The sequence below is a fragment of the Taurulus bubalis genome (genome assembly GCF_910589615.1).
Source record: "Taurulus bubalis genome assembly, chromosome: 7".
Lineage (NCBI taxonomy): Eukaryota > Metazoa > Chordata > Actinopteri > Perciformes > Cottidae > Taurulus > Taurulus bubalis.
Genome location: NC_136595.1, coordinates 9,727,545 through 9,748,636, shown reverse-complemented (window position 1 = coordinate 9,748,636; position 21,092 = coordinate 9,727,545). Strand labels below are relative to the sequence as shown.

General features: G+C 43.5%; 2 protein-coding genes across 2 annotated transcripts; one reads left to right on the top strand and one right to left on the bottom strand.

Annotated features, from left to right (window-relative positions):
• Positions 1-12,550: 12,550 nt before the first annotated feature.
• Positions 12,551-12,878, top strand: gng12b (guanine nucleotide binding protein (G protein), gamma 12b; the record flags this gene model as incomplete). Its single annotated transcript, XM_079221316.1, has 2 exons — positions 12,551-12,643; positions 12,753-12,878. The coding sequence occupies 2 exons, from the start codon at positions 12,551-12,553 to the stop codon at positions 12,876-12,878; spliced, it is 219 nt and encodes a 72-aa protein (XP_079077442.1).
• A 4,976-nt stretch (positions 12,879-17,854) lies between these two features.
• Positions 17,855-19,807, bottom strand: gadd45ab (growth arrest and DNA-damage-inducible, alpha, b). The gene is made up of 4 exons (XM_079220472.1): positions 19,684-19,807; positions 19,088-19,189; positions 18,773-18,980; positions 17,855-18,644 (listed from the first exon to the last, which is right to left on the bottom strand). Exons 1-4 carry the CDS (start codon positions 19,731-19,733, stop codon positions 18,531-18,533), a joined length of 474 nt encoding a protein of 157 aa, XP_079076598.1. The 5' UTR covers positions 19,734-19,807; the 3' UTR covers positions 17,855-18,530.
• Between the last annotated feature and the right edge of the window lie 1,285 nt (positions 19,808-21,092).

The window sequence follows — 21,092 nt, the reverse complement described above, 5'->3', positions numbered from 1 at the left end:
GAAGCATCGGGATTGAGAACTGCGTTGACCTGCCAACATGTGAGTATGTTACCACGCAAAACAAAAATGGTGAACATGGTCAGGCTGTGTTCATACACTGTTTTCGTAGCTATACGAAAACAAATGCACTATAATTTGCATATAATACAAACCAACACGACGAATTTGTATGTAATCCTGAGCCAGGACAGGTGCCGTAGTACAAAGAGCGACAAAGTCGGCATCGGGTGGTATTTGTCTCAAACTTCCGTACTTCAGTAACGTCACTCATTTACTACGTATCTTCCGTTCTTAAGTAATGCCATTTCCATCGTTATTTAAAACCAAGCCACGATCTTTTCCTAATCCGAACCAAGTTCAGGATTGGACCTATTGCCTAAACACTGCAGGGTCTAGCGCAGGCGTGCTGATCGCTCGTGTTGCTGGACATCCGTGGGAAAACGCACTAACGTTTCATAAGATGTCACACAAACTGTTGTAAGAGGACACGTTGACGTGGTAAACATTATACCTGCTGAACATCAGCAAGTTAGCATGAAGTGCTGCAGGGATGAGTCCTTTAACCTGAAAATGAGTCAGCACTTTCTTTGCACATTCCGATTTTCGTCTCAAAGTCAATGTGTTTCTCTTAAGTGGCTTTTGGTTAGACGCCTAAAATAAGGTATGTGATTAACATAAGCACGAGACACCTTTATGTTCTGTTCAAAAATACAACATACCTCTGTAAATACCTCTCTCTTGACTTTTGAAGCATTTATGCATCTTTAAAAAAAGGCAATTGTGAACAGGTGGCTAAATAAGGCGACAACGGTATGCTAGCAATGCTTCATTAGCGGATACCCCAAAGCACAGCCTCACAGCGCCTCAATCATGGCTGCAGACTTTAAATCTGGTCTCGGTGCCCTATGTGTAATTCTACATGCTGATGCATTGAAGGTCTTTGCGAGGAAAGTGCCTCTGCATAGCAACAGTGTGTCTTCTGCTCTCTACGCTCATGGCAGCAGGGTCTACTCTAGACAATAAACACTGCCGCTGTGTCTACTTTGAGACGCTCCTGTGCCACGGCCCACGTGTCTGCCAGACAAGAATTCTAGCCACCCTGATCTCTGCTGCGGGAGCCGTCCAGGGAATGTCGGCTTCCAGTTAACAAACATAAGGGTCTGGCAGTTAAGAGAGGAAGACCACGCAGCAATCCAGGATGTCACCCTGCCCAGAAAAAAATCTGCCCAGCCACTGGTTGCATGCCTGGGATTCTTTTCCACAAGCCGCTCCTTTCTGCTTTGATTTTTTTTCTTTTTTTTCTTTTCTCAAAGACATTTTCCTCCACCAGACAGTGGCAAGGGAAATATTTTCCAGTTCCAGAAATAAGTTGCTTTTAATTGCAATGCCTTGAAAGTATACACTTGGAGGTCTGTGCCGCTGTGAGAATGCGCCTTTGATTGATGTTCATTAGGGGTTGAAGCGGGGCGGCGCGCAGCTCGGCATTGCAGCCCGCGTTCCATTGGAGTTACACTGTTCTGAAAACAAACCGCTGCAACCGGCGCTCGCATACTTTCCCTGTGAGATCCTGGTCCGCTGCTTTGAATGAATACAGCATTATAAAGCTCCAAAACGCACGGCTGAAAAAGGCCCTGTCATCATTTGAACCCTCTGCACCGGACTCGGTCTGAGCACGATACCGTGTGGGTTGTTGACTGAGGTAATGCAAACTTTGGTTTTGGAAGGCGAGGTGCTCATTTTGGCCAGTAAGCAGGTTAACATTCCATTAAATCCCCCCCCCCCCCCCCCCCCCCTTATTAAGGAGCAGACTAGTCTAGGTCTTTGTGACCTCATGGCGACGTAAATGTTCTCACTCCCTTGTGCCCAATCAAAAGTAGCTGTTTTGCATGCAGGCCTTTTTTTAAAAATATATATATAAGAAACGCATTCCCTCTCTGCAAATGTATATTTGTGTTCCTTTTTTTCACATCTTAACAGCTGTCATGAACATGTGTCGGAACTCATGGGCTGCTGAGACGTTCTGCATACGTGAGCTAAACGCGCGCATGTGTACACGAGTGTCTGCATGAGAACGGACAAACACACTTAGCTTTTTGTACCACAATGCCACACCCGGTTGAAGATGGAATCTGTCTTTGCACGGTGGTCTACACTGAACACACGCACGCACTAGAGTCCCTCAGGAAAGCCAGATACTCCATCTCGTCCTTTTCCTTTGCAGAGCTTCACCGTGATGCAGGATATGAGGAACTGTGTTGTTGTGTAGTTTGATGGTGTCTCTTCCCTTTGCCACATAATGAAACATCTTTTATGTTTCATTTCCTAAAAAACGATGTACTCAAATCTCCCGACCTTACCTATAGCGGCCGCAGAAGGCTAAAAGAGAGTGTATTGCACCTTGCATTCGTCAGGCGGCCAGGAACACAATTCCAGATGAATGATGATGTTGCTCCATAACGACGTAATTTCAGTGGCCCAACCATCTCTTATTGCAGGTTTAAATACAAGAAATATACTGCATTACATGCATTTCTAATGTTATTTCAGTAAAGTAAAAATGATTGAATAGCTTATACTGTTATACATATATAAAATACTATGATTTTACCTTGAGGCGTTTTTGCCCTCATTGGACAGATGACAGTATAGAGGCAGACAGGAAACAAGGGGAGATGGAGAGGTGCATGACAAAGTTTATTCAGACCCTTCATTGTCTACTTACATTTATTTTCAGTTCTTGTTTGGTGCTCAAACTTTCAGTGGAATATGATTGCAGATGTTTTTCAGACCAGTTCAATGTGCAATTTCCAGTAAATTGCAAAACAACTAATTCCCGGTTGTGATGCTTCCCCCACCAAAAAACAACACCTTCGTACCAGTAATTGTGAAATGCAGGCATTTTCCAAATTCCATACTGAAAATAAAGATTGCATTCAGCAGGAGAACACGTGAAACGTTCCCACGTGCTCACTCTAAAACATGTGAACTCTGCCAGCAGTGAACCTTGTGCAGACCTGGGTGAGGTGGATGCCTGGGATTCCTTTTCAGTTAATAATACCGGTTTCATTTGCCTCTATCTCACTTTATGCAAACTCTCTGATAGTCATGTGTAGGTACAAAGGGCAGATTACTAATGTGTCAAGACTGCAGGCTCACAAACAGGTGGCCTCCCAACAGGGAGATCATGAGAGACGAAACCTGCAGCCACTTGTGGAGACACCCTAAGAAGACTCTGGGCACGGCGTCCACCCCAGCGGCTCCAACGTCCAAAGCCCTCTCCTCCGCCTCCCCAACGGCTGCTCATTATGTGCAGTATATTGCTCACTCAGCTCTGGGGTGCTCCAAAGTTCACAGGAAAGAGAAGAGAGGGTGGGAGGTGGGAGACTCATTCCTGTTCCTGAGGTCAGGAGGCTGTGTTTTTCTTTTCCCAGCCCTCCCCTTATTCTGTTTCACTCTCTGTCTTCTGTTCGTCACGATAAGCAGTCAGGTGGCAGCAGTGAAGAAGCCGCCCCTCACTCTCCGTAGCCATGTAGTCCGTGCCTTATTGTGTTGATGCAGCGCCCCACGTGGTATTTCTGATTTTTCAGAGCCCAGAAAGTTCATTCATTCTTTTATCCACAAGTCATGTGGGATGTTTTTTTTAATTCTTTTTTTAATAAATTCTTACTAGAAATAAGGGTAGAAAAGGGAACAACTACTCGGATTTAGGCAAACATTCTGCAAGGTTACTTTGAGTGTGAAGCACGTCTTTACTTTACTTTAAGTGTGAAGCATTTAATCTCCAAGTAAAAATGCAATAGTTGCCAGAAATGTGTTTACTCAGAGAATGACCATAACATATTTGACAGAGTAGCTGTCATCCCTGCAAGAAAAGTCATATTTTTCTCTATTACAGTAAACCTAAAACAGTGTTGTGGGACTGGTGCAGGACAAAATTACTAGGATGTTTGGAGAAACCTTACACCGAAGCAGTCAGTACCATGATGACTAAACCTTTCTTTGAGACATAATCCATAAAAGTACGAACACAAAGAAACCTTAGCATGCATGTAAAGTGATGCCTTTGTGCAGTGTTTGTCAGTTAGGCGTGTGGGGAAGTGGGGAAAAGGTGAAAGGGGCTCGGTGATGGTAACACAGCTCTGTGTGTAACTGTAAGGCTTCAGGGGGAAGAGCTGCTGGTGTTTATGCTTGTGCAATTGGCCATGACAAAAAAAAGAAAACCCTCTTTGGTTGACTTCATTCAGTTCTCCATGCCCTTCACACTGCGTGGTTTGCATCCCATATTACTAGTTTTGAAACTTGACATGAAGCAAGCTGAACTTGATCAGCTTGTGTTGCAGTTAAAGCCTGTTTCTGCACCCTTTTTTTTACATAACAAAAAAAAAGTGCTAATTATTCTGCACAGAACGCACTTTGTTGGGCAAAATGCACCAATTTCTGTTATTTTCATGAATGGCAGGGTGGTGCATGTAATCGCTGGGTTATTGTCACGATAAGGGCTGTGATTTGGTTGTTTGGTGCCGTGTGAGAGCGGCGGGCTAAAGGTGGTGTGAGAATGAGGAGCTGTGGGTTTTACTGAATTCCTATCCGGTGAGCGGAGCATTGGTTTCTGTCTAGACAAAGCTCAGTTGTCGGGGAGACCCGTGCAGATCCAGGACTGCCGCGGGCTCCAGGAAGTATTGGTGGGAGAGTGTGGATTCTTTTTTTTTTTCCTCCTTGGGGGATTTCAGCGAAAGCGGGTCTGAGAGCGGGTTTTTTTTTGTGTGTTGTTGTTGGTGGGAGTTTTTCTCCCATGATAGGGTGGAGACTGTTCTGTGCATTTGCGCAGATATATCAACGGCATAAAACATTCTCTCCCACTCAACAGGAAATAGCAGCCCGGCCCACCGAGCACACAAAAGATATCGCGGCTGCACACACTGCAACACACAATCTCTCACTTGGTAGAGGACACAATGTAGGATCCATCAAGTTTGCGACTGGTTTTTACCAAAACCACAAAAGCATGTCTCCAGCTCTCTGTCCATGCAGCCACTCTGTGTGACTCTATTGTCTTTGAGAGACTGTGTACTGCAAGATAAGGCGAAGACAGGCGGCTGACACAGATCCGGATCAGTGAGCAGACAGGGCTGACTAAGGGTTCATTAACTAACTCAGCTGCGCCCTGAGGGCTCTTTCTTGGAGCCAAGTGCGCCGTTCCACTGGAGCCGAGACAGTCTTTTTTTGTCTTCAGAGGATTTTTTTGCGGTAACAGCAGAGATAGTGGGTGTTTCCAATATCTAAGTGAAGATAATACAGTCTGGAAAAAGATAGAAGAAAAAAAAGCGCGCTAGCTGGCATAATTGGACCAAGGGTCTAACAAAGAGCAACACTGTTCACCTTTTTAGGACGCAGGACCTTGTGCAAGCCGCATCCCTGTGAAATTAGCCAATGTTTAGTCTGAAATGTTTTTAGACGTGTGCCTAATTTCCACAGCATGCTACGGCACAGCTCGACCCGCTTTCAACCGTTTGGTATACCATTGTCAAAAGTTGTGGACACCTACGATCAGGGCCGGAGTGGGGCCACTTTTTAGCTCGGGAATTTCAGGCTCAAGACCGGCCCACTTTTTCCATGGTAGTGGAAATTGGATAAATGAAGCAACAGTTCAGCTCTTACTATCCTGTAGTTTTTTTTTTTATTAATACCATGGTCCAACAAATAATGTAAAGGTTAAATACAACAATAATAATCCACTTAAGATGAGAAGTTAACAAAAAACATTCCACTATTCCACAAGGATAGGTTGATAAATTAACAACAGCAGAAATAAATAAATAAAACATTTGAAACGTATCCCACTCTTCAACAAAGAGGTATATTGAACTAATGTTTACAGTTCAACTCACAGTACAGTATACAGTTACATTGTGAATAGCACCAACAGCATCTACAGCATCATTAACTGCCTAAGCAGTGCACTGGTTTCAGCCACTGTATCTATAACTGTGTCGTTGCATGAGGATTTCCTTTTCTGTGCACATTAACATGAATTAGGCAGTAGGCCAGATTTGATGGAGTGAGACCTCATAGGGGCCATCATTGTCATGATCATTATCATTTTTCTGCATGAGTATTATATAGTGGTGATTTACTCCTTTACTACACCAACTTCTGAGCAAACAATGCAAATTGGTTCATCAAGTACTGTCATATACTGTTCTTTCTTACAATATATAACTTTAATTCATATTGTTTCCTCTGTTATCCTCTCTACCTGTCCCTGTAGTCATGGCCTCCTCATTGCAAATGTCGGGCTCATCATTTTCAGCAGGAGACTGTCTTATATTTCTTATAATATTTGCAAAGTCTATGGAACGCCATATTTTGGGTGATATAAAAAGGCTAATATTTTATTTTAATTTAATATTTTGCTTGGGAATAGGTTGACAACGCTACAAGGATATTAATCAAGGCTACAACGTTAGCCGAATAGTTACATTGCTAATCATTAGGCCTTTGTCTCTCTTTACCAGTTGCCACTTGTGTTTATCCTCTTCCCGTCCATCTTCCCTGACGCGTATCGTTGCGGTCGGGCCGGCCCAACTATCGGTAGCCTATCTGAGAAAACTTTTTGGAAAAGACGGGCTACGGACCGAACCAACTCTATTTGGGAGGGGTGAATTTCCTCTCATGGTACAACCCATGCAGAGGCTGCGGTGTCAGAATGAGGAACGTGTGTAGCCCACTTTAAGAGAAGATGGACTAACGTGACAAATGTCAACAAATAAAATTCTCGACCGGCCCAGAAGTGAAGCGGCCCACCGGGAACTCTCCCGATTCTCCCGATTACCCATCCCGGGCCTGCCTACGATCGATAGTGGCCACACTTTTTGTACAGCGCTTTAACACTACCTGTCATCATTCACACGTTCATACACTGATGGCAGGGTGCCACTGCCATGCAAGGTGCCACCTGCCTATCAGGACTCTAACTGACCACGTGTACCCATTCATGCACAGTCTGCGGGAGCAATTTTGGGTTAAGTGTCTTGCCCAATGACACATCGGCATTGGACTAGCGGAGCCGGGGATCGAACAGCCGATCCTCTGATTGAAGGATCACCCTGCAGGGTCTATGACTGCTCTACTACTGTGTCTCCTTCAGTGTAGGTAGAACCCCACCTACACTGTCTGCAGTGGAAAAACGAACTTGAGAAAACTACTTGGTACCAAAAAATGAGCCGGGCCGTACCATGCAGTGGAATGTCTGCAATGTGGCGGTAGCGGTATAATTGCTTTTAGTAGAAAGGGTGTTCCTCCTTTAGATATTGTTTGGACAGGATATCCTGCTTCATTTCCAAAACTTTGTATATAATCTTAATCCACTTTATTCTGTTTGTTTTGTTTTGCAAAATACACAGCGCACCGTGCGTGTGGTGATGAAGCTTGGCCTTTCATCCTCTCACTACAGTCCTGAAGAAATGTGCTAAAGGAGTAGTCTCAAAGTATCAATCAAATATGGTTGCAAGACACGTCATCCTAGGGAGGGGGGGGGGGGGGGGGCATGAATCTGTGTAAGAAATCTAATTTCCAGTACGCAGGTTTGCATGTTAACCTCCACCCTCATGTATCTGTAGGGCAGCGCGTCTTCATTAATAAAAGCAGCTGCATGGTGGCTCATTACGGTGCATCTGTCCTACCAGATTTAACTCCAGACATTGAGGGGTATTTTCTTTGTGTGTCAGCTTTTCATTTCTCCTCTCGAACAGGTTGTTATTTTCATTCTATATTTTTTGGAAAACAATCAAAGCCGAGCAGGTTAGAAACTCATGCATGCATGATGATGATGTGTAGAAGAAAAGAATAGCACCTGGATCAAGGCGTTTTAGCTGCATGCTCGTCTTCCATTGACTTCCAAGCACATTAAAGAAAAACTTCAAAGAGAGCCCTAATCCATAGATGTTATTCACTATACCTCTCTGCACGGTGTGTGATGAAGCTATTTCTCAGGGAATCTGAGGCACATTACTCAAACCTTTGAACTTTTTAAACGACTACAAGTGTCTGCAAGTTGTGCCACCGGACGCAAACACACACACACACACACACACACACACACACACACACACACACACACACTCACACCCCACACACACACACACACGCTCAAAGGAACCTGTTTCTCCGCACATGGGGCCCAGGTGGGAAGGAAAGAGAGGGCGACAGAAACCGGAGTGAGAATCTGTTGTCCCACAGCCGACCTCACCTTCGGGAAAGGTCATGCATGCTGCAGCAGTGCTCAGGGAAAAGGTGTTCGCTGGAGCCCAGAGAGAAACTCGCAACCTGTGACTCAACGGCTTGGAACCCTCGTCTCCTGCTTTAGTCTACACCAACGCCTCCTGGGTGGCTTTTCAAGCCGGCCGTCTTCACACAGTAGGCCTTTCAAAGCCTTTTGAACAACACCCAGGACGCCTCGATAATCGACGGTGTTCCCTGCAGATTGGAATGTTTCGCCGTTAGTCATGCAGTTTGTCTCCGTCTAACTCCGAAGCGACGCTGCGTGTTTGTTTCTCTTTTGGGAGGCCTCTGTCTCTTTCCTCTGCACGCCTGACTGGACAGTCTGGCTCCCAGATAGCATCAGGCTGTCTGAGATTAGCGCTCATGAGGGCGCAGTTAAACTTGTAAAAGCTCTGGACCCCTGTCCCGGTGCCCGCGTTCCACACAAGGCCAGATGACCATCGTGTGTGTGGCACAACACTGATAGCCTGTCTGCATTGTCACCGCACCTCTTAAATGTGCTTAAGCCTCAGAGCTTATTGCAGAGGCGGCCACAGATCCCAGCCCCATGCGGGAGCTGGCTGTGGAGCCTGCCGGTGTCGTTGCCAGGCAGTTTAGCAGTGCAACAGACAGATAATGGGGCTGCTCAGTGTCCCATGGACCAACATTTTTGGAACTGGACAGCTGATAACTAATCATTTAGGCCACAGCGCTCCCCCTGCCTTCTGTTTATCAGACACTATTTAACACCGCTGTAATCTGTAAACAAAACTCACCTACGTTTGTTTGTATTCACTTTTATTATACAGGAAATGTAATAACTGCCCGGAGCTATTAAAGTTTATTATTAAGGCGATAGGTTAGGTAGTAATAGTGGAATACAGTTCAATACATCTTTTTTTAAAATCTTTTTTCAAGGCTGTCACAAACATGTCAATTTAAATATGTTTTGTTCCTGGTCGGTCCTGGCTCTGTGCAAATTACATTAAACTGTTGAGCCAAAGATAATATGAGGCTTCTGCAATCTTGGTGAACCAACTAAACTATCTTTGTCTGAAGTTTAGTTTGGGCCCTACACATGCATTATGTTTAATTGCCAGCAGGGGGCAACTCATCTGGTTGCGAAAATAAGTCTGGTTATATAAATGATTCTATACTTCTCACTTGATTTAGTCCCTCAGTAAACATTTTAAACATGAGTTCATGGTTTTAATCTGTAGTTTCAAGTCTTCTTCAATACTGCATGATGTTCATTTAGTAAATTATGTTCCCATTTATGCGTTTGAGTATTCTCCTGCTGTCTAGTACACAAATACACATTTAGTCCAGTTCTGCTGTTGGTTTTAATCTGGTGTAACTTCTTAATATATTTGTTGGGGCAGCAGTTGCAACACATTCTCACTAACTGGGCAAAAGCTGCCCTCATAAACTCTGCACAACTTTCTGTTGGCACGCCGGGAGGCCACCTGTGCAAAGCCCCACAGCCACATCAAAGAGATCACTCTGCTGTAAGACTTCAAATATGTCTCTATCAATGCTTTGAGTGTGCCACATGCTTACATTTACCACACATAAGTACACACGCTGGCTGCAGACGGGCACGCCACAGCTGAAACATTGCTGACATTCTTTTGGCCCGAGGGATTTTTAAGGTTCGGCATACAAAGATTTACACACCTAGAGTTTGCAGATTTCCCTGATTCAGGACTCCTTTCACTCATGCATTTGTTTGACTGAGGTCTTTATTCTAAAATAAATTAAAATGGCAATGAGGTAGTATTTTAAAACATGTTCATATTTTTATTTGTGCAGCTTCAGCTTTTGCATGTAGATGCTGTGCTCCAAACTTACGAGTTTTCCTTGTCGAAAGAGTTTGTCACAATGCATTGTAGTCGTGGTTTTTCAGCATGAATGGGAATCTTGGGAAATACGCTATTTTGCTTTCATGCAAAGCGTTATATGAGAAGATTGATACAACCAGGTATGTTGGCCTAGCTTTGCAGACTGCAAATGTGGGTTAACAGCTAGCCAAATTAGCTAGGCTTTTTTTTTGCAGGGATTTAACAAATGAGAAATAACGTGTTAATTAGTGAGCTTTTGAGCTGCTGGAAGGCAGATGTCTTTCTTTCACCTTTGGGCAGAGCCAGGCTAGCTGTTTCCCCCTGCTTCCATTCTTTATGCTAAGCTAACTGACTGCCTACAGACACAACAGTGGTATGAATTTCCTCATCCTACTGTCAGCAAAGAGTTTCTTTGGAAAAGGACAGGGCCAGCCCCCCTCCACACCTCTGTGACGCAGCTCTCCCTTTCCCTGTGTACACTCACGCCTTGCCGCTGCAGCTGAGGGCTTGAATACTACAGCTGTGTTGACGAGAGAGCCACGACATGGAGTGTTAAGTTCCCTGGAACAATGAGCGCACGGGTCAAGAAAGCAAAAACAATGGGAGCAGCTTGTATAGACTAAAAGTACAATTGAGATTCCAATGCCATGTGCTCTTTGGGAAAGCTTTAATGGTCCCTCAGCAGCCATGCTTTATGTTTCCCTAGTTACCGGCCCCTTTGTGTAGCTTCTATTTTTAAAGCATCCTCCCCATATTTAATCATTTATACTTTAGAGGGTATCTGGCGATACCGCTTCCTGTGCAGGAAGCGGAAGGGAGTGGGTGGTGGGGGTGGGGGTTTGAGGGATGCATGGTCTTGTCTCCCCTCTGTAGTCCATGTTTCATCTGCCTTCCGCTCCAGCGTGTCCCCCTCCTCTGTAAAGACCAAAAGCCCAGAGCAGACATTAACGACACCACATTTCAAATATTGTGTTTTTCAGTCACACACTGTTTTTTCGTTCCAGGAACATGTTATCATTGCTGGGTACGCAGAGAACTTCTCTTTAATTGCTTAACAGTATTATGCACTGTGTTCTCCTTTAAATTGAGCACACAGTCTTCTTCTTTTATGAGAGGCAGTTCCTCTGCAATGATTTTCTTTTAATAAAAAAAAAAAAAACAGAAAAGAAACAACATGCCCTTTATGCTCTGGAGCCAGGGCAAAAGGTAGACGATGAAGCAGCTTTCACTTCAAGTGATTCAGGGATTGACGTAATGAGCCAGTAAAAGCAAACAATTGCGTCCTGGAAGTGAGGATTGTGAAACAGGATTTTACGCACATTGAATCAATTGCAGAAAGTCAACTGTCTGACACTTCTGGGAAGTTGCACAGCCAGAGACAATTTGTGCAGGAAAGACTTAGTAACTTCTCTACCTGTCATTTCTGCAACATTTTGCAAAGCCGCTCAGTTACCAAACTAAGTGCTGCAACCTAAGAAGCAGCTGTGATCATTTTTAATGGCCATGTTGGTCCAACATTTTGATCCAGACTGAAAATACATATGGTTCCAAGAGGATTACTTCTATTGACGCAAGTGATTCCCTTACTTTTCCTCGAGCATCGCCAGCTGGTCAAAGTTTTCAATTACGCTGTGAAATGTCTCGATAGATTGGCACAAAAATGCCCTTCACAGGATGATATCATTTGGTAATGCTTTGATTTGTCATCCAGCACCATCATGTCAATTTTTTTATTTGTCCAATTCTTTTCCAATATCAGTCCCACTGCCAACTGTGCTTTGTCTTCGGTGATAATTAGTAAATAGTGTTTACAATGGTAAACATTATCTGCTAAACATCACAACGTATTATTGTCACTTTAAGCATGTTAGCATGATGATGTTAGCTGATGTTAGCATGCTGATGTTAGCATGCTGATGTTAGCATGCTGATGTTAGCATTTAGCTCAAAGCAACTCAACTTTATCGCCGAGAACACATTTCATACTCATAAAGTTTAATGGATTTAGAAATAATCTCTCATAAATATCTTGTAACTACCATAAATGTTCTAAAAATAACATAACCTGAGATATCCTATGTGTACCACCATCCACTAGCCAGAACTGGTACGATGCACGTTTCAAATGGGATGAATTACAAACCGCTTTTGAGCTATATGTAAAAACAGATCTTGAATAGTAGAGTTATTAGTAACCAATAACACACCAATAAGAACACTGATTGTAAGTAAATTAACTTAGTTGCTGATAAGAGTAATAGATTTAGTTCACATTGTGTAAAGACAGTGATAGCCTCAGCAGCAATGTTGCCAGGATTGTGGCTTTGTTGGTTTCCTTTGTGCAGAAACCAACTGCATCCCCACACACTAATATATGTATGTATGAGCAAGTGTGTATATTTTTGTGTGTGTTCTAAACCAGGTTTGAGTACAGCTGTCCAAAGGCTGCGATGTCATCAAAAATGCACAGTGCCAGTCGCATAGCTCAGGCCAGACGGACGGTGCAGCAGCTGAGGATAGAGGCCAGCATGGAGAGGATAAAGGTGCCTTTATATTCACACAGTCCCTCACACTGCTCTGAGTGTCCTGCTTCTACTTCTGTATATCAAGGTAGATGAGCGTGTGGACTGACTTTTTTTTTTCTTTTCCCAGGTGTCCAAGGCTTCATCAGACCTGATGCATTACTGTGGAGAACACGCCAAGAATGACCCGCTGCTCATGGGCATCGCCGCTTCAGAAAACCCTTTCAAGGACAAGAAGCCTTGCACTGTCTTGTAGGGGAACAACTGAACTTGTGTTGCTTTCCTTTTTGATTCTTATGTGGAAAGAAAAAGATGTTAGTAACACTGTTCACGACTTATCTTAAGGTCAGTGCAACCCCCGCCCCCATATCTTTACACATGCAGTTCGAGGAATGTATTTCTTCTCTGCTTTGCTGTCAGATCCCAGTTACAAACCCAGTCAGCAGAAACATTTTTGGCATTGTACGTTTCTGCAAACCACGGGATACAGACACAAAGGTCGACGTTTCTGAACCAAAAAATATGTTTCGTAAGTATTCGTTTCATATCGGCCTCGAATCACGCTTGCAGAAACGCACAATGCCACAAATAATTGGTTAGCATTAGGCAACAACAAAAATAATTGTTTGTGTTAAAATAATAACCATAACAAAAACTACCATGAATAAATGACAACCACCCTTTGGCTGACTTTCTACAAATGGAACAACGTCCAACAAAATGCTAAAAATGTCCACGTTCAACGTATCCCGTGGTTTACAGAAATGTACAATGCTAAAAAATAAAAATGTATACAGTTATACCAAAGAACCAGTGGAAGTCTGAAGCTAAAGCCTGAGAAGAGCGGTGCCACGGACCATGACTCTCTAATTATCACAGTGCACATAAACAAGCCTCCTCAACCACCGGTCCAATCAGATTCAAGCTTTCACCTCTTACTCACATCAGACCTGCTTCCGGATCCAGTTGTTGTAGGTTGTGTGCTCCTGATAATGATGTGCTGTCGGCGGACGAGGAAACTGAGCCGTCCATCACAGGAAGAGAAGAGAAAAGAGCGGAGGTCCACTAATGCACCGCTCTTGCTTTATTTTTTGTCATCTAGTCACAATCATAATAGTCTTTAAAAATTGACCATTACATTGTTCTCTTTTTTTAATTTGAGCACAGACAGAGCAATCAAATGTATAATTCAACTTTTTCCAGAGACAAACCTATCACTTAAAATGTTGATTGGATGTTTATTTTTAAGATATAGAGAATTGCTTTTGCCAGCGTTAGGATACAGAGTTCACTTACAGTGTAGCTCCAGAACTCAGTTGTTCATTCGAGTTACTTTGAATTATTTTTACACAACATACTTTTTTAATGATCACAACAATTGAATCCAATGCAAAGCTATTGAATATAATTTTTGTGACATCTAAATTATTATTGTGGTTTTAATACCAGAGGGAGAAATGATCTCAACAAGTCAAATTCTTTCCTCTTTTTTTGTATTTGCCTTATAATGTACAACTCAATCCAACTATTTCTAAAAATGTAATATGTACAAATAAAAGTACCGATATCATCTTTTCAGATCGCTGCACCTTGTGCCTGACCTTTTTGGTATTCCTTATTTATATATTCCATTCTGATTGCATCATTGCTGAAAAGAAGGATTCAAGACCACTCAGTGCCATCCTATCAGATCCAGCTATTTAGTGTCCCTGTGCTCCGTCTGCAGAGCCGAGGCTGACAGCTGCACTATTCAGCCACTTAGAAAGCTGTTAACACCAGATGACTGTTTTACTCTTTGAGTTTCAAACATTCCTTGTTTACAACTGCTCTAAGATGTGCTCTTTGTTTTCAGTTTTATAGCTGGGACATTGTGTCTTTTGTGTGTTGGTGCTCATGCAAAACATTACCAGCCGGGGCCTTATGATGAAGTGATCATGCTTCAACCTTTCAACTACCTTTTAGTCACATAAGTGCTGTTGTTTTCAACTGTGAATAAGCAAGCTCCATTAGTGAAGGGAGTATATCTTACTGGAGGCTTTTATTGTACGACGACATATTTCAAAATGACTCATGTTCAATAATTGCATTGAAGGAACAGTGTGTAGCATTTAGGGGTATCTTTGGCAGAAAAGAAACATACTATTAATAAGTATATTTTCTTCCAGATATATCTCATACGTCCGTATATATTGTAGCGCAATAACCACAGTATGTGCTTGCTTTAGCTGTTTAATGTACTTGATATAATTGTAGTGATTCAGTCAAACCTCAGTCTGGATTTGCTGTTATGCGACTTTATTTCAACTTTTTAAAATTAAAACTGAATGTGGTAGTTTTTGGTTAATGATGTCTTTGGTTGGTTTTTACTCGTGAGTATGAATTTGTGTTTTTTAGTATAAATACAATATGTATGTGTTTTTTTCACACCTGGTCTGTGTAGATGACAGCTTACTGTATGTCATGTTCCGGTTCTTTACCTGTTTGTGGTAAATGCAAATAAACACATGAAAAACAAGTCGTTTATATATACGGTTACGTTTTTTTCAACTAATGTCAAAAAAAAAAAAAAAAAGACTAAAGCTTGCATGAAAAGCAGGTATTTTGACAGTCTTGGATTCTAAACAAGATAATTGGATGAGATTATGTATTTCATAAGAGTGTGTTGTATACGTGTGTTTTTTAGTTTGTATGTGAAATAGCCATTTGTATGATTTACGCGACACTAATCAGTACTTTTTATATTTCACAAAAGGTAAAATGACCATGTGTGATGCGAAAGTGGTCACTTGTATTGACAAACCCATTACGTTTTGATCACAGCTGTGCAGTTCCCCTGCTCCTTTACGGCACACAACTGCATTGTTTTGGTTCACTCTCACCGCTCTCAGCCCCATTTTCTAGCAGCTGTTTTCGGTTAGAACAGCTGAAAACTGACTGACTGCAGTGGAGAATTTAGATATATAGGTGGAGACCAAAACAGAGCTCAAATTAGACTGAGAAATTGGTCCAGTGCACAGAAACACAACTCCAATTGGCAATTCTTGTTAGCCGATGTTCTCGTCTCGTTCTGCTTTAAAATGAAACTCAAAGGCATTTAGTTCTGTTTATAGGTTAGCTCAATTAGCTCATACGGGAAAAACTGGATACTAAACCTGAGTATCTACAATTACACACAGCATGCTTTCTGCATGTGTTCATGATTTACAGTGAGCATTATGCAGGTAGTGACACTCCCCTGCCCAAAGTGAGAAGGAGATACCGTTTCAGCTAATTTGCCCTTATTAGCACTATTAGTCGTCAGCTGGTCCCGTGTGGTAACCAATTATCATTCCTTCGTTGGAGTCACAGGTTGCCATGTGTCATGATCATGAGTGTCCCCAGTATCAGGTCAGGAGTGCATAAACATTCTTGTTTGCTCTGATTTCCCAGTGACAGTTCTTTTTTGTGCCCCTGAGCCCTTTCCAGTATGTTATGCAACAAGAGCGCCCGGCAGCCCTTTCTCTCCCTCCTCGGCCTCTCCTCTCAGGTGTGATGTGACACCCACAATCAGGTCAGGCCATATTCGTTGGCCCACATTGATGTTCCCCTCACTGGAGTCAGATGATGGATAGCGCTGGCTTTGTAGCAGTGATCGTGTTACCTGTCGGTGCAGCGGAAGCTTCGGGATAAGCTGTTCAACTCAGTATCTCCAGTATCTCACCTACTTTTAGAGGCCCTTCCCTGTGTGAGAGGAAGGCTTCTGTCGGAGGGGGGTGGGGGGGGGTGTATTTCAATGCTCAAAGTGACTCATTTTAACCTTGCTCTGCTCTGGTATTATTGTTCCACTTTCCTAGGAACAAACCAAATGCCACACTTAACTTTGTTTCAGATCGGCTGATTGCCAACTTCCTCAAAAAACCTCAGTGCCATTGGTGTTCTGCCCACAGACTCTGGCGCTGGGACTCTATTATCAATTCAGCCAAGTGCAGATCTGCCGGTTTCTACCCTGTGCGCATTTGATTACATTCGGAAACTGCGACCTCAGTCAATTGAATACAAACCCCCTCGGGCCACTCTGTCCCGCCACTCTCTCTTCCCTTCCAGTCATTCCTGCGTTTTTTTTTACCCACTTTTTTTCTTTTCCCATCTGCTGCACCTGATAGGACCGCCAGAGACGGTTGTTGTGCCCTTGGTATTCCCGGTTGACATCTCCACAGCAGGTCAGCCTCTCTGCGTGTACGCTGCCCGTTAATTACAAGTGCCTCTATTGTCAGTGTGTCAGTGGTCAGGGGGAAGGCCTCTATTCACGTGGGCTAAAGCACTGTACAGCTCTAGCAATGGAGACCTGAATAGCCCTGACTCATGCATGCATTGTCTTGTGAGCCCACTGTGTAGAAGGCTTTGTCCCTCCCCACTATGTGCACGAGCACCAAGAATTTCTGGTTTTCTCTTTTTGCACGTGTGTGAAACAGGTCTTTAATATGTTTTTTCTTTTTTCTTTCCTCTGCTATTTTTAATCCTCTCAGCAGTACATTTGGCTCACATTGCGTAGCTGCAGAAGGCTGTGAAGAATGAGCCGTCAAGTTGAGACCAATCCCACTCAGATTGCGACTACAACGGGAATTCTCCTCCCCTCAGTGTAACTACATCCTCAATATATGCAAAGGGGCCAAATTTGAGCAGAGTTTCAATGCGGGAGCAAAGCTGATTTCAAGGAATCTCATGCCAGCAGCATGAGATTCCAGTAGATTCTAGTAGTAGATTCCAGCAAGCAGTACACTAGCTCAATTACAATAATGAGGTACTTGATACTTGACACCTCTACTCCACTACATCTCAGAGGAAAATACTGCACTTTTTACTCCACTACATTTTTTTGACAACTTAAGTTACCTTGCATTTTCAGCGTAGACCAAATATAATCAACAAATACAAATATCATGCATATTCCAGGTTCGGATGAAATTAGCCAGCTGCAACACTTAGGTGATGTACACATCGATGCATAATCATAAAACAGTAATGCATATTATTCTAAAAGAGGTATGTTTGGTACTTAAAAGAAGGTATTGCTTTTACAGTAAGCCCAGTGGGATGACGTTGCAGAGCAAAAAGCACAACCAGTTGGGCAGCATGTTGAGCTTTGTATGTGCAGGCTGTGGGTGCAAAAAGCACACGCTGTTCCTCAGGACACTAAACCTGCAGTACGTGTAAATCATGGAGGCATAATCACCCGGTGAACTGTTGGTTGCTTGTTTATTTCATTCAACGTAACAAGGCAGAATTCCAAGAACAATAAATATAAATTCATTAAATTAATAATGCACGACAACATCAGTTAGTGGACAAGTTGAAACATTGCATTGCCCTTAAAAAACAACAGTAATCTGTGAAAAACTTTCCCTTTTGAGTAATCAAAGTGACACGTCTTAAATACAATTAAATAAAATGTGCTGTTAATGAAATGCTTGGATTTGGTCAAATTTCATGAGGAATTCTTTGAGCTGAGAGCTCCGACCGGTCCACTCCAGTACGGTCCAGTTCTTGGGAGTCTTGTCAACGGAGACTCTGTATTTGCTCCCCCCCCCCAGTCCTGCGCTTGTGCTCACCACCACGTGCGGTTGTCTGCTCACAAGGATCAGTTTCCTGTAAAGGCGTCCTTTCTTGGCAGGAAAAGGCTCAGTCATACTTTGGAAATCCTGGAACCCAGACTGCTGAGTCACTCTTCCTTGGCCCACAAGTTCACCCTGACTCGGTAAATTTGTTGGAACGTTTTGCTTCCTTGTGTTCTTTTTTCCCCCTGCCCCTCCCGTCTCAGTCTCTCTCTCTCCAGGGCATTTCCAAAAGGAGTCCAACACAGACATTAACACAGGCCTTGTGCAGTTACTTTTCCCCCAATGCACACAATACATTATTAATCCAAGCCGCTTCATCGGTCGGGCAGGTTGATAACGGGCACCCACTGGTCCAAACAGCGGCTTTCTCTGCAGAATCTGGTCACTTTGCTCAGTGCCGGGTCTTTCCACAGTGACGACTGGGGATTCTGCAGAAGAGAGGAACAAAGCGCACGTTAGCGTCTGCAAACAGATGCAAATTATTCTGATTTGCAAAACCAATGCAGGTAACGGTCCCTGCAAGCACTGACAATGGACACGAGTGAAGGACACTTACGGTAACTAGAACGCAGTGCAGGTCCGTGGGCTCCCCTCCAGCTTTCACTCCTCCCAGGATTTCTGCCAGACGCTGCATGTTGCTCACCCGCAGGATGTTGATGTCATTCTCGCAGCAGAAAGCCTGGATCAAGGTGAAGTGGATCTGGAGAGCCACGTCCTCCTCGTCGTCCGTGGCCAGCAGACACAGCACCACGTTGTCTGGGTCCCTGAAGGCAAAAGACGAGACAAGAAATAAGTCTTGTGTTTTTACCGAAGACGAGTTCACTTAACTTGTGATTCTCACGCCACAGTAGTGATCTTATTGTCAACTCACGCATTCAGGGACTTCGCTGCCTCGTAGACGCCCACGGTGGTGCAGCCCTGAGGCAACGCAGAGCTCAGGACCTCCTCCAGCGCGTTAGACACCGATTCCATCCTGAGGGAGAATACATTTATTGATTAAAACACTCACGAGCACTTAAACAACTTAGTAGGTGAAGTGCCATTTTGACTAAACGTGTCCCGTGTTGTCCCATCATCATATCCACGCGTTGTACGTAAAGACAGAAAAATATGAACGTGCTCTGCAACACACAATGCAGATGTGACCCCGAAATAACGAGCGCTAGCTTGAACACCGTTTAGCGGAGCTAGCTGGTGGTTTGACCGACCGCAGCGCAGTTATAACGTTACTGTAACGTTACTGTAACGTTATAACAGAGTAAAACATATACATAATAATTCGCAAAATGACAACCAGAACTGTCAGTATGGGAGAAACCTTACTTTACAGAGTTAGACTAAACTGTCCTGTTGAAGGTGTTTGCAACGGGTTTTAAAAGAAATAGTGCCGCTCGCGACGTTCACGCGAAAAACAAGTTCGCAAAAGCGAAAAAAAAGAAAACTGGGTAAAAAGTGTAAAACGCTCACCTTTCTGACGAATTATCTCCACTGGTTTCTTCAAAAGTCATATTGCACATCCGAGCGGCTGGGTGCTGTATAATATCCAGAGCAACAATACGAACAGTGTGCGTCCTCCTGCGTGCTCAGTTTGTCCCGGTGTGCCCGCTGGCGGCGCGTTCAACGTTTCTAGTAGTAAACCCCACCACCGTGCCCGCGCCTCATTTGCATAAACCGGTTCAGTTGGTCACGCGGAAAGACGTGGTTCACTATCGTTTTGTCTTTGGGGATACAGCGACGCCCCGTGGCTGACTGGGGAACTGCTACTGAGAGGGGAAATCCGCTTCTCCCAGTTAATCGCAAAGTAAATAAATAGCTCTGATTTGAAATGGATTAAATGTGAATTATAGCAGCTCTGGAGTATCTCTAAATGCACCATCGCACACAAAGATAAGTCATCAGAAGTGAGCCATTCATTTGGGATTTTGTGTTTGTTTGTTGTGCACTTTATTCTATTGTAAATTAAAATTGTAAATGTCATGTTCCTATTTCTTTTTGCACTGTGTTGACTGTTTATTGTTTATTGTTATGCACCACCTGCAAGACAAATTCCTTGTATGTGAACACACACGTGACAATACATGGTTCTGATTCTGATTCTGATTAACATTAATTTAATTTCCAGAGATATTGCTACAAGATGTATGGTGATGTAAATATTGCATTAGTTTACTTGACCACATTCACCATAGACAAAAGTAAAAAGGCCTGCTGTGAAACAGACCTATTCAAGCTGTATAAGGCACAGGATAAAATGGAAATATCCACATTGTTAAGGACAGTAAGAACATAAAGGTGACTGTACTGAAGTGTAAAGTAGCCCTGAGAATAGTGAAGCACAGAGAGTACGAGTATCGTGTTACAGACCACCATTTGCCCGTACAAGTAGTACAATAAAGTGCATACACATTGTATTCATTTATTCAGAGGTTGATACAGATGCAACTGATGTTAATATAATAAAAGTTCTCACACCTCACTTCGTGGTCAGAGCGCCTCTGCTGGGAGAGGAGCGCAAACGTTCAGCTCCGCAGTGGTCGGCGCGGACTCTGAGTCAGTTTCACGGCGCTTACGTTCCCAGAAACATCTCTAAAACCGACCGGAGACCAGCTCAACCCCCCACACTCCAAATGACCGATTTTGGCGGCGCGCTGCATCTTCTCTACCGGCAACGTGGCAACACTCAGTATTTTAAAGTTCTACAGTACGTCTCCCCCTACCACACACACACACACACACACACACACACACACACACACACACACACACACACACACACACACACACACACACACACACACACACACACACACACACACACACACACACACGTGACCTACGATCTGAGGACACGGGTAGTCATGTGGACTTTACACAGA

What these genes read in the sequence shown, in the direction of transcription:
- gadd45ab (XM_079220472.1), bottom strand. Translation starts at nt 19,733, where the DNA reads ATGTGCAATATGACTTTTGAAGAAACCAGTGGAGATAATTCGTCAGAA. An exon ending in GCAGCGAAGTCCCTGAATGC is followed by an intron (nt 18,981 to 19,087) that starts GTGAGTTGACAA and finishes TTTTGCCTTCAG; the next exon opens with GGACCCAGACAACGTGGTGC. An exon ending in TGCACTGCGTTCTAGTTACC is followed by an intron (nt 18,645 to 18,772) that starts GTAAGTGTCCTT and finishes TCTCTTCTGCAG; the next exon opens with AATCCCCAGTCGTCACTGTG.